At 36.8% G+C, this 13,527-nt stretch overlaps 2 protein-coding genes across 7 annotated transcripts in view; one reads left to right on the top strand and one right to left on the bottom strand.

Moving 5' to 3' along the window:
* The window catches only part of Immp2l (inner mitochondrial membrane peptidase subunit 2), an 868,678-nt gene that overhangs the window by 447,626 nt on the left and 407,525 nt on the right, over positions 1–13,527 (bottom strand). The window contains exon 5 of one of the 5 annotated variants that reach the window (XM_052738396.1): positions 10,218–11,753. The exons of the other annotated variants lie outside the window; for them this stretch is intronic. Coding sequence (XP_052594356.1) covers positions 11,720–11,753 — 34 coding nt within the window. The 3' untranslated portion in view covers positions 10,218–11,719. Of the gene's footprint in view, positions 1–10,217; positions 11,754–13,527 lie in introns of those variants that run through there. 5 annotated transcript variants of the gene reach the window in all.
* The window catches only part of Lrrn3 (leucine rich repeat neuronal 3), a 32,234-nt gene that overhangs the window by 12,966 nt on the left and 5,741 nt on the right, over positions 1–13,527 (top strand). The gene's annotated exons all lie outside the window — the stretch shown is intronic.

Genomic DNA, 13,527 nt, shown 5'->3' with positions numbered 1-13,527 from the left:
ATCCATAAATTAATATTATCTTAGAGACTGACCAATTATATTTTGATTTTTTTTTTGTTAAACAATGTCCTCACTTCTGTTGCTTGATTCCAGTCTACACGTTTTCTATTTATATGCTTATGCTATCATCCTATGAATTATAAGAAAGGATGGGAGAGTTCAAATGAAATTACCAAGTACAGTTGTCAACAGTCATGAGAAATCATGATCAACAACACAAGACTCACCATTACTCCTTTACTTAGTCTATTCTGCTGTTGGCTTGAGGAGAAAGTGCTAAAGGCAGACTTGAAGGGACGGGCAGGGTTGTAGGAAGGGATGGCAAATGGGGAGACCTGCTTAGGGACCATGAGAGATGAGACGTTTGGGGATTCCTGGTAAGCTGTGCTCATTTATCCCAACTTTCAGTATGTATAGAAACAACCAGGTTCTTACTCCATGGAGCATGAACAAACTTGATTCAAACTGTGAAGATCATAACTTCTTAAATATTCCAGTGACTAGGAAAACAAGGAAGAGAGAGGAGTGGCCTGTACATGTGAAATGAAGGGAGGAGGACAGAAGGAGAATCTGAATACAGAGTTGTGTCCAATATGGACGCCCACTTGCTAAAATGCATAGTGCCAAGGAGAACCTATGACATTTTAGGAATTTCCAGTCCAGAGCTAAGCCCATTTCTGCAGCATAGGTCTTACTGAGAGAAAAGTAGGTTTCTATCCATGTAGATTATAAAAGAAACATTCACTTAAAATGCCCCTGAAAATTAACTTGAATCTTCTTCATAGACTTAAGAATTGATATATCAATATGCTGAAGAATTGCCAAACAGATGCTAAATAACCTTCATTTTGCAATAACAACCTTCCTTCAAATCTGACATCTAGTTATTCTGGTTAACATCATATATACAACTCAGAAATTATACAGCCGGAGAATGAAATATTAATACCTGACAGCACATTGAAAGCGGATGAGAATGAAGCATCACAAATGTACATACATTGACCAAACAAGGCTACATATGCTACCAGCTTCCAGGAGAACAAAATTCATTGACTGACAATTTGCATCAAGTTTGCTTGCTTCTTCTGCAAATCACAGAAATGGGTTGCTGTGGCAACTGCCACATGCTATTTAGCTTGCTGTTGGGAAACGTCTCTTGGAGTACCTTTTAAGAAACAAATACAGCGTGCTTTTTACTGTTCCTCCCACCCTAGGGAAACAAACCTCCCAGCAGGAGGCCTATTTTTTTTCATAGCTTTAAGAATGGGGCTGCTTCCTGTCTTTGCCATTTATATTATCTGTAACACATATTTATGGAAAAAGAGAAAAAGAAAAGTCTATGAAAATACTACTTGTCTGTGTGTCTAGAACATGGTAGAGATGCTGCCTACAGTTTCCCTACTTTTACCAACACAGCTCTGTTAGCTGCATTAATTACACTAATACATGTATTGAATCCCTGTACAACACTCCCAACAAGAGACTATGTCCCAGTTCTTAACATACCAGCAAAGGCAAGTGTATTATCCTAGGTCAGAACAGACACCATCAACATTCCGGGAAACATCTTTAATCCCACAATAACACACTTTTGTTCACAAGCACACTACAAGGGACCTTCGGACATGTCACATCAGTGTCAGCACCCCCCAAAGCAAGCAGCTTACTATCTTCATGCTAAGTAAAACAGAATACTCATTCCTGACTTCTCACACAGAACTCCCTCCTCGCCCCCCCCACGAACTAGGAGGCAAAGTATCGAGAATCAATTCAGACATCAGTATTAGTTTTCCTGCTTGTTTCTGTTTGTTTTGTTTTCCATTATCCTGTCTGTCTGTCTGTCTGTCTGATGCAAGAACTTGTTATAATGCCCCAGGAAGATCCTCTTGACTTGGCCTCCAAATGCTGGGTTTGCAGGCCTCCACCACCACATGTGGCCCTGTTCTTCCAACTCAGTGACAAGTATGACAACTTTTTTGACGTCTTTAGATGCTGCTCTGACAGGCACAGCTGTGTCGTCTCCCTCCTCCAGCACAGCTTCATGGGAGTTTGTCAGTGACTCCCTAGCGGTTAGAGATCACATTCTCAGTTACAGATGCAACAGGGCAAAGATTAGAAAATACATCTGCTAGACGAGACTAGAGTATTATAAATAACACTATAATAACAGGAATTAAAGTGGGTGTGAGAAAATAATTGGCATGCTGGGTGCCGTTGTAAATAGCCCTTATAGACCTGCAGAGATGGATACCTGGACTGTGTGATAACTGTTGTGGGCTAGGTCATTATGTAAGACAAAAGAAATGGACTCAACACATAAATAGAATTCTCCCACTTTTCCTTCGGCAACAATAAAGAACAATCAATTTAAAAATAATTGGAGAAATTTGTGTTTTGCTCAGATGAGTAAAAGGAAACATTCATTCAACAGTACCACACAGAATCGTTTGCTTAATAGCATTTCTAATATGTTATGCATTTATCCAATCTACTTCCTTCAATATTAAAATGAAAAAACAATTACTCTGGATGTAAATCCTAGAAAACAATCAAGTTTCTATTAAATCAGAGAAGAGACAGTTAAGCTGCAATGTGATTTGCAGATGCTCATGAATAGACAATCCTTGGAATTCTCTCTAGGATGTGAAAAGAGGGTAACTAGAAACACAAATGCCTTTCCTTCCTTCCTCCTCTCTTCCTTTTCTCCTTCCTCTCCTTGTTCTATCTATCTATAGGCCAGAGTTTGGAGGGGTGTTTTTATCTGATGTCTAATAATCAAATTATGCAACTATGTAAAACGTCTTAAAGCTATATATCAGTCCTGTAACAAGTACAAAGAATTTAGGTTCAACTGGTCAGTGAGGGGAATATTAGCCTTTCAGCTTTTTTTTTTTTTTTTTTTTTTTTTTTTGGTTTTTCGAGACAGGGTTTCTCCGTATAGCTTTGGAGCCTGTCCTGGATCTTGCTCTGTAGCCCAGGCTGGCCTTGAACTCACAGAGATCCGCCTGTCTCTGCCTTCCAAGTGCTGGGATTAAAGGGGTGCACCACTACTGCCCAGCATCCCTTCAACATTTTTGTTCCTTTAGCTCTTGAAGAGAAATTGGGCAGTTGTTTTATATATTATATAAATTTACATTAAACCCTTTTCTCTTCATTAAAAACTCAAAATAAGCATTTTCAATAAAGGCAACTAAACAAAACTATGAATAAAAGAATCTGTGTGTGGATAACAAGCGTTTTGAATTTTACTGTCTGAATGGAATTTTTTAAATCCACATGCATTAATTGGGGCACTGCTACAGTAATAATCTCAAATATGAGATTCAATAAATGTGTTTTCATGCTTTGATTAAATGTCAAGGCCACAGATTTGTTATTTCAGATCTGGTGAGCAATAATTTCATTGAATAATAATGAACTCCTAAAGATTTATTTGAAACACTCAGCTGCCCGTTACAAAGCTCTGATTCATTACAATCATTTCAACTCTGCTGGTAGTATTACAGCATCTAGGATACAATGCTTACACTTCGAAGCATGCTTTATTCATTTCCTATGTGCAGTGTCTGCTGAAATTTAACACCAACATTTGCCCAATTCTACTCACAGGAGATAGCATTTGAATTTGCATCGAAGCTTTTCTTTCAGAGTATATATACATACATTTCATTACCAGGGTGTTTTTCTTCTCTGAAGTTCACTGTCTTAAGTGTCACTTTCTGGCAATTATTCTCTACTCTAAGCCATGCTTCACTAAAGATGCAACTTCACAGGTTGTCAGTGTAGCCATTATTTCCCATTTGATCACTATCAGCTGGAACAAGCAGGGTCTGGCCTCCAGCCACACCACGCCAGTCTTCTACAGTGCCTTTCTTACCACTTACACTCCATTAGCTCTCTATCTGTTAATACTTTTGTTGCTACTACAACACTTTCCATTATTCTTTTAAAATCTTTTAGCACTTCCAGACATTAGGAGCATATTATGCCCCAATTTACATGGTTCCCTGTGTTGTAGAAAGGCCAAAAATTATGAAACCGTATGCCTTATGTCTCCATCACTATGCTATTACCATACATAAAGCTTAAAGTCAACTGAAAGTCACACCTTCATTGGAAAAGATATAAATATAAATATTTCCTTTGGTTTCCACACAGTGTATCTCACCAAAGATCTTACACAGGACAGACAGGGTTTTTCAACAGTTTGATTTGACTGTATATCCTTGTGTGATAGTATTTTCATGTGGGCTTTTTTCTAGTTTTGTAGTGTCCGGAAATAAAATGCATGCATACTGATATCTCATCTGCTAACTTTGTATCCGCACTTGGCAGCCCACTCATCCACGCTATGTGAGTGAGATCAGCAAGGTAAAACGACTGCCTTGCAAAGCAGTTTTAAAAAATGGGTATCATCATAATTTATAACTAAGAGAAAAATGGTATCCATTCACTCATTCATCTTTTCATTTACTCACTTAGCAGGTATTTATTGAGCCACAATGCCAGCTGCTATTTTAGTTAAGCATTAGGCACACAGAACAAAGGGCAGCAAGAAGCAAAATGACTCTGTTGGTAAAGGCAATTTTTGCCAAGACTGAGTTCAATCCCTGGGACCTACATAATGGAAAAGGAGAGCTAATTCTCAGAAATTTTCCTCTTACTTCCACATGTGCACGCGCACGCGCGCGCACACACACACACACACACACACACACACACACACACACACACGCACGAACCCCACAGTAAATAAATGAATATTTAATGGTATTTATAAAATGAAACATAGATAAACAAGGAAGCTACTGCAGAGGTAATATTGGGAAGAAAGCAAGAAAACAAGAGCAAGCACGTTGTTTCTCAAAGTTTGACTTCTATGGAAACAATGGCAACAGTCATAAATGGAGATCTCAATGAAGGAAAACATAAACAAAACATTAATGAATAGAAGAATTAAATCAAAATTTTATAAATGATATTCAACAACATTTAATGTGTCCACTGCAGTGTGATAAACCATTATTTTTTTTCTTTCACATGTAAGTTTAAAAAGGAGTAATGTTTAATGTCATTGTGTAAACCAGAAAAGCATCGTTCATGCTCATGAACAGAGAAAGACACTGGGCTAGCATGAAAGTATTTTAGTGGCAGGTGAGGTAACAGACTCAACTCACTAGGTTGGTCAACTAAGAACCTCTATGTGGCTAACACAGCTTTGTGGAACATGAGCTAAGCTAAAGATGGCTAATAATGGAGACAGGATCTGGAATAAAGCTAAGATAGCATTATTTAACAGTCCCTTCTACTTGGACCAACTCATTAAATCCGTCTAAACCTCCTCTGTCACCTGAGAAATGGGCATAACCATACCTGCTGTTGGGATTATGACAGGACAAAGCCCTGGATGGAAGCCGAACTGAAGGCCTATGAAGTAGCTCGTTATTAGTTTGACCACTGCTGTTATTTTTGTTGTTTGTTGTTGTAAATGGGAATGATAAGGCCTTTAAAAGAACCTTAAAACTAAAGCTACAGTAAAAGCTAAAAGGATGAGTAGACTCTCAAAATCCTATCTGTCCATGGACACTGGAATTAATCTACACTGCAGAAAACGGCATTCCATTTATAATCTCTCCATCACAGAAGATGAGGCAGTTCAGACCAAAACAATATTATACCCCCCAAGAAAATCCAAGCATCAGAAATGATAAAAAAATTTTAATTTTTTATGTATTTATATTTGGGTGCAGAAAGGAATGTCTAGTCACCGTAAGATGTGCTAACATGCGACAGACATGAGCATTTCATCCATACCTTGCTGAAAAGATTACTTTTGAAACTCAAAGCTGTAATTCAGGAAGCTTTTCTCAGGCCTTCAATTCCATTTTTGTTATTCTATTTTAAATCCTTCTTGTAGTCCCTGGACAAAAATATAGCAAAGCTGCTTTAAGCAAATTGTCAAGAGTATAATGGGAAAAGCACAGAGCATGAGGAGGGAAATCTGGCACAATTTTGAAATTAAAATACAAACTGTTCCGTGCTCATTATAAAGAACACAGACCACATCTGTGTGGCCTACTCCCTTAACGAGAGAAATAGAAAAGCACCATCCATCACTGATCTCACATCAGCCAAGGGCTAACCCTGATCCCAACTGAAAATGTCGTCCTGCAATTTTCTTACAGCATTTGAGGAAAGGATTTGACCATGGGATATGATTATTATTTAACTTCCTTTTAAAACATATTTTATTGACTCAAGTTTCAGCAATAACACTGTTTTTCTTTCTTTTTTTTTTTTTAAAGCAATGAGTATTGATTTCAGGGATGATCACTTGGCTTTGGCTAACCATTAGAGGGCTCATCCCTAAAGAAAGAAGACATTTCTCCTGCTCTCACATTCTTTAGTTGCCTGTAATTCCTTGTGCATGGATGGGGCTCCCATGAAACTTCCCCTTTCATGTCATCGTGTTCATAAGCAACACTAAATGACCTAAGCAGGCTGTGTGTGTCTATGTGTGCATGCACACACGTACATTTTCTGCATGCTTGTGTGAACAATAACTACTAAAGACAGAGAGGCCATGCTTTATAGAAGGACCAATTAAAAACATCAAAATTTTATTATATTTGGGACAAAATCTGAAATGCCCCAGGGCCCATAAACTCTGAGCCACTGTTATGGTTCCTCTAAAAACTGATCTTGTGACCTCTGTGATAGCATCAGAACTAAACCATGCCACCACCTCTGACCATGGTATGTGATTGGCCTCTTATCCAGAGCCTTCCTATCCATCTTCACAGGCTAGTGCCTTTCTATTTTTTCCAACTGAATTTATCAAAGAGAAAAAAAATCTGAGGACATCTTTTAGCTGTCCCCTAGTATGGTATAGCTGATAAAACAGAGGCCTTTCACATGGAAATCAACATAAACTAGAACTTTGGGGGAAATGTACACATACCTGTTACACCCATCCTTGTATAAGGCAATGCCTGTGCATGTGGCTATAGAATAAAATAAAGCTAGAATTTTTCTATTTTATTATTATTATTTTAAACTTACCTGACAAATGCCCCATCTTCAAATAATTCCAAGGCTAGTAACTACAAAGATGGGACATTTTGACTGTCTTCCAATGAAGAAAAAAAAAAAGATTTTAAAATGGCTTGTATGATTGAGATAATTACCCCCAATTCTTTCAAAACCATAAATGAAAGGTGATTGAAAGTAGATTTACATCAGCCATGCATTTCCAAATCATGATGCTACAAGGTAGGATATGAGCATTCTTCCTGTTAATCAACAGAGTGTGCCAAAAAAGTCACATCCAATCCTCGAACGTCAGATGAGATAGGAAAGACATGTGGCATCCTTCACAGATCAACCTATACTATGATTTCTCAAATAAACGTGGAGTGAATGAAAGAGGAGGTCTAAAAGTTAAATGTCAAGGAAGCATATTTGGGGAGATCTTTTTGTGACTCGTTTGAGTATTAAAATATAAATTGGTATCTATCTAACCAAAACATCTTTAGATAAGAATAAAAACTGGAAAAAGTTAGAAACTAGTGCATAACTTTAATAAACAACTTTTAGGATTTTCTGAGCAGAAACAAAGTATCCCAGCACATATGCATATGCACACATTTTCACAAGAAAACATTTGATATGTGTGTGTGTGTGCGTGTGTGTGTGTGTGTGTGTGTGTGTGTGTGTGTGTGTACACATGTATATGTATTATGTAATTTATTCTTGTCATCGTTAAAAATAATCTCCAGGGTTGAGAATGCAATTAAGGGAGCACTTGCCTAGTACACACAGGGGCAGAAGTTCAATCCTCATATGCCCCCCCACACACACACACAAATCTCAAAATTTGTACAAATCTGTATTTGGTTAGTTCCTAAGAATCATTTTAAAGATTACTTGTGAGTCCAGTGAAACTATTTCTATGGTACAGCTTGATAACCATATTAAACATGTAAGTAAATGTGATGAGAATCTATAAGGGTCGTGAAATTTCAGCATGCACCCCTTCAGAATCTTTTCAAACACCTTATATCCTGCCTTCACAATGATTTTGAATGGTTCTGAAATGGCTTTGAATGGATTTAAGGTTATTAGAAAAACCACATAATTATAGAGCCTGAAGGTAAATTCATTATGCAAATGAAATCACTAAAGGTCACAAGGTCTCTTCCTTCCTAAATTTGTATATTTTCATAATATTCTGTGACTAGTATCTTGTACTAAAGAACACCTTCCACACAGGTATCTATAATTTAATTAAAACCTCAAGCAGGATTTTCTCTGTCTCCCAGTTTAAGGTAGGATCACAGCACTTCAGTCTATGATTAGTCAGTGTCAAGGTGAACCCATAAGTGAGCATTTTCCCCTAAAGAGGAGCACACTTGGGACTATAAAAATGCTAAACACAGGGAGGATAAAGGAGAAGTTAAAAAGGGATATGAAAAAACCAATATTCACAGATTCTCAAATAGCACCTAACAAAGTATACTTCTAATGTAAATCATTTTCCCAGTGCATGGAGAGATGCCCAGAGAAGAAAGCCAAGTGGAAAAAGAATGTCGTGTGTTCTGCTAATTATGTTGAAAAATCATTTTCACATATAATATACATTAAGTGCTTGGTTGAGCAAATACTATAATTAAAAATAAATATACACTGAATTCTTTTCAGAATGAGAACACTTATCATTTGTGACCAGTAAAAATACTCCTGGGGTTTGGACTGCATCCCTCACTCTCCAGAGCTAGCTTGAACAAGCAGTCTTCTTCAGAGTGGCAACTCTTCATTCAAGAAGGTACTCGAGCCTACACAACATTAGCAATGGCTGCGGAAAGATGGAAGTATAGCCGGAAATACACTTTTCTTTTTTTATAAAGCTAAAGCTCAGAGGGCAATCTGATTGGTCAGAAATGCACAGTAAAACTAGCCCTAGGGAGCAACCAGATTTCTTACTGCTGTCCCTCTAGCCAGAAAGCCCACCTGCTTTCACTGGAATAGTGTTATAAGCAGAGGAAAAACAGCCAAAATCCGCAACCACCACCCAGTCAATGGGCCTGTTGAGTTGGACCACACATCCTTCTGAGAAAACAGGCAGGTGAATGGTGCTATTTTCAGTAACAGTTTGCAATGGAGTGGATCTCAGTGGTTCAGAAACATGTGGAAGCAAAATGACGAGACTTGAATCCATGACTGTGTTCAGATCAAGGCCCCTGAACTCTGGCTGCTTGACTCCTCTGAGGCTAGTCAGCCTTCATTTGATGACTTAAATGACGCTCACTTTCATTTGCTACTGTTTAGATAAAAGCATGAGATGAAGTACTAATAATGGTAGACAATTAATTTGGAATAATGACAGACAACTAATCTAATAGCCTCTAAAGCCCATTATGAGTAAAATTCACTGATCCTAATTTGTTAATGGTGCAGGAGAAGAGTACTGAATACAAATATCACCAAATAGAGAATTCAAAGGTTAAACTTAAATAAATGAGTTAGCACCTAGACAATTATCAAACACCTTAAAAACATTTTTATTCACAGAATAGTATCATGTGTCATATAAACTTAGAATGTGAAGAGATCTCAAATATTTATGCAATCCCAGTTCTATAGGAGAAAGGGTGACCATTCTGTCCATAGTTACAAAAGTGTCTTGTAAACCAGTGAAATGCTTCTTTATCTACAGAAGTTATTTACCTGATTTAATGAACAGTTTAATATTTTAAATATCCACTTCTTGAAAAGGTGACAAGTTCAGACAACTGGGTTTGAGAGACTAGAAAATAAATGTTTTCCAAGTAAAAAAGAACAGTTGTTTTTGTAGGGGTGTGTTTAGTAAAACTCAATAGTCCTTTGGGGGTTATGAAACCTTCAATTAGAACTAGAGAAAGGGACTCTAAAGTCAGATAAGAGGGCAGATTTAAAGATCTTTATACAAATGAACTTCAGCTAGCAATTTGCTATAGAAGAAAGAGAGAAGCTGGGTTTTAATGTCTCCATGGCAACTTTCTATCTTCACCAATTTTTCCCCTTGAATCAAGTATCGAAATGTTTCTCTTCCACATGGTGCAGCCTTTACAACGCACGCACACGTAATGAGGTACAAGCAAAGGCCCACTTTCTTCCTAAGCTTTTGAATTACAAAACTTCCCTGGAAAGACAGTAGGTTAGAATTTTTTCTTGTCCACCTGTTTCTCCACTATACTAAGGGAGCATTTTATTATAAACCTCACAAAAGACCAGATAACATTTCAGTTACTCCTGTTGGACAGAGAGAATTAGGTATTCTTTCTTAGGTACACCCACAGACCACCACGCATGCCATTTATTTTAAATAACATTTCCTGTGCAGCATCCTCCTTATTGAGTTAATCCACTGAGAACCTTGCAAGCAGATGCTTTATTTTACTTATGGCCAACTCTTCATGTCTACGGGACGGTCTGCCCCAAATGTGTGATCACTCAGTAACTGGCCATTGACGAGACACAGACAAACAAGGAACAGGACAAGATTCTCTTCAGTAAGGAGATCACAAGCCTGTTCTCCACAAAAAGATTCCTTACGGAATCCTATCTAGAAATAATTTTAATTTTTTTAGATTCAGATCTAAAACTACACTAATAGGAAATCTCAGCTATGGTGCGTGTCCACAGGCATTAAAAAAATAAGATATGAGAATTCTTAAAATTAATTTATTTTAGTGAATTAAATTGGGAGGCTTCATGCTATCAGTGTTCCTATAAAATAGTTTAAGCCTGTTGCTCTTCTACAGGCCAAATCTTCATGAGAAGGCAACAGGAGGAACTAAATAAGCTGTGAGAAAAGTTCAGGAAGCACTCATTAGGGGAAAAATACCCACATTTCCAAGTGCTTCTCAAATTAAACAAAAAGGGGGGGGGATTTGAATCAGGCCACAGAAAAGACTTAGTGTAGCTAGAAAACTCGAATAAACATCTTTTTTTTAATTGCAGTTTTAAAAATAAAGTAATTATAGAGGGAAATGCAAACACATTAACTGGCACAATATGCACCCAAAAACATTTACCGAAGGACTGGGTAGATAAATAAATGAAAGGGAGAATACATGATAAGCTCCACTAAAAGGCTGACTTTGAACTTGTAGGAGTCATTCTAATCATGTAAAAGCACAATGTGTTAAGATCAACTTTTCCATTTCTAATGACACTTCAGTATCATTTAAACTTTTAAAACATTCCATTTTAATTTACTTTGCTTTAACATATGAGTATACTGTCCTTAAGACTAAAAGATAACAATGGTGTTTTAAAACACTTCTCTATGCAAGCAAACAAGCAAACAGAAGCAGCTGGAAAGAACAAAGAGAACTCATTTGCGCTCCTAATGTCCAATCATACAAAAAACTCAATCACTTTGAAAAATGTACTCTGCTCTTTGTAACATGTATTTGCAGAGTGCTTAATTACCACATTTTAGGGAAAAGAGCAAGAAATTTTGTCTGCACATTAAGTATTTTTTATACATTAATCAGTCATTCATAATAACTACTCCTAAAATCTTTAAGACTCAAGTCAGAATATAGATTTTACTCTGAAGCATAAAATCCTTGATAAATGATGGCATGTAGGAAACTATTTAACTATATCAGTTGTGATCTAGTTCACATTTTCCAAAATTTGAAATGCCTTTCAAAAGGTCTTTATGTAATCAAAACCAATGACCAGCAGCTAGGAAGGAGAGCCTGGAAGAGAAGAATTAAAATGTTCTTAGAAATTCTGAGAAATGTATGTACAGTGCAGTTAAGCTGCTCAACTTATTTCTAATTGCTTAACTGGTTATTTTTAAACTGTTTACAGCAATGTACAGGAAAAGGAAGAAAATTCTTTTAAAATCAACTATATAGCTTAAATCCTCAAATGACCGATACTGGAAACATTTTCTCAGTAGTGAAATGGAAGCTACATTTTCAAATGGCTGTAACAGTCATCATTTTCTCATTCTCTAAAGACTCTTCATAAACAAAGGTGAAATTTCTACTTTTAAAATATCAATACAAGAGAGGAAAATTGCTGTAGAAGTCTGATGATAACTTCTTTTCTCTGTTCCTTCCTGAATCCTGGTTATTGTTAGATACTTGAATCATTTTTAAATTATGATAATTATTGGTTGATTTGCTATTATTCAATACAAACTGTGGAAAGACACACTTGTAAGTTATTAATCAGCAAAGTATTAACTAAGTTTTGATCAGCCAATTAAATATATTAATATAATCAAATAAATTGAGTTGAACAATAACACTAATCATAATAATCTTATGCTCTGGGAAGAATAATAATCAAATCATTCAATGTCTAGCAAAAGAATAATCAGTCAGTACACAGCTAGTCATAATCTAATAACCTAACTATATGCTATCTACTACTAATAATCTCATTTTGAGTAGATTTTTTTACATTTTTTACATTCTTTAAAAATGTAAACAAATATTAAGAAAATAGATGAGAAGTAACAAAGAAAAAGGTTCCAGCCAGGGGGCCTGGGTTCAGGACCAATCAAGAACCAGGTTACTTGGGTCCCGTCTCTGTATGAGTACTGTTTTCTGTAGCAGAGCAGGAAGCTGTGATTCTCATGACAATCAAGAGCTTTCGTCTGACTTTGCTGCCTCTGAGCCTGTATTCCCAATGAAGCTGCACATGTATGACTTACCTATTTATAAGATGGATATCCTAGGTATAACTTCAATCTTATGTAAAATTTAGCTAATTTGCAGCTTTCGTAAGCTGTGAAATATATACAAGTAAGAACAGTTAAACTGATTGAAATTTTTAAAAATGAACAAATTAGATTGTTTAAATAGTATGTATAATGATGGACATGTACAAGTGTACATTTACTCATGGAATCCATTCCCTGGAGCACTGCAAACTTCCACATCTATTTTTCTAATGGAGAAACGGTGCTGTCCAGAAGACCCAGGAATTGCCATCCTTCAGTCACATTTCTCATAATAAAATGACACTTCTGTTTTGTGTATTAGTTCCTTGTGAGTTTAATTTGCATGAGTCACACCTTCATCATGATCAGTTTTGGCAAAGAGAATTTTCTAAACTTGAAAATCTGAATAAGAGGGTTTTAACAAATCTAAGAAAAAAAAACCCACTGTAGTAAATGTTTGTTAAAATTATCTCATTTCTACTCATGTGGGCAGTGTGACCTTCTAGAAAGAGCTGAGCACGTAAGGGAGAAAACTGTGTTTAATCATACCCTATTGTTTATTAGCCAAATGGTCTGCGGCATGTGAGACCCCAAGCAGGAGAGATGATAATATGTAAGGTTTCGGTGTCTGTCCATCCAAAGCGCCCGGTTCTACAAGCATCGCACTAATGTATCTCTCAAAGCCACTGTTAACATCGACGATGGCAAAGAGACCTGAAAGCCATGAAGCGCTAAGAAGTAAGATGATACTGCTTCTGCCTCAGGACTCTGCGGATAACCCATGCTAAAAGCTGCTA

This window comes from Peromyscus californicus, unplaced genomic scaffold (assembly GCF_007827085.1).
Source record: "Peromyscus californicus insignis strain IS unplaced genomic scaffold, ASM782708v3 Scaffold_15__1_contigs__length_86483966, whole genome shotgun sequence".
In the NCBI taxonomy this organism is placed as follows: domain Eukaryota; kingdom Metazoa; phylum Chordata; class Mammalia; order Rodentia; family Cricetidae; genus Peromyscus; species Peromyscus californicus.
Note: the sequence above shows the minus strand (reverse complement) of the source record. Positions and strands in the feature narration are given on the sequence as shown.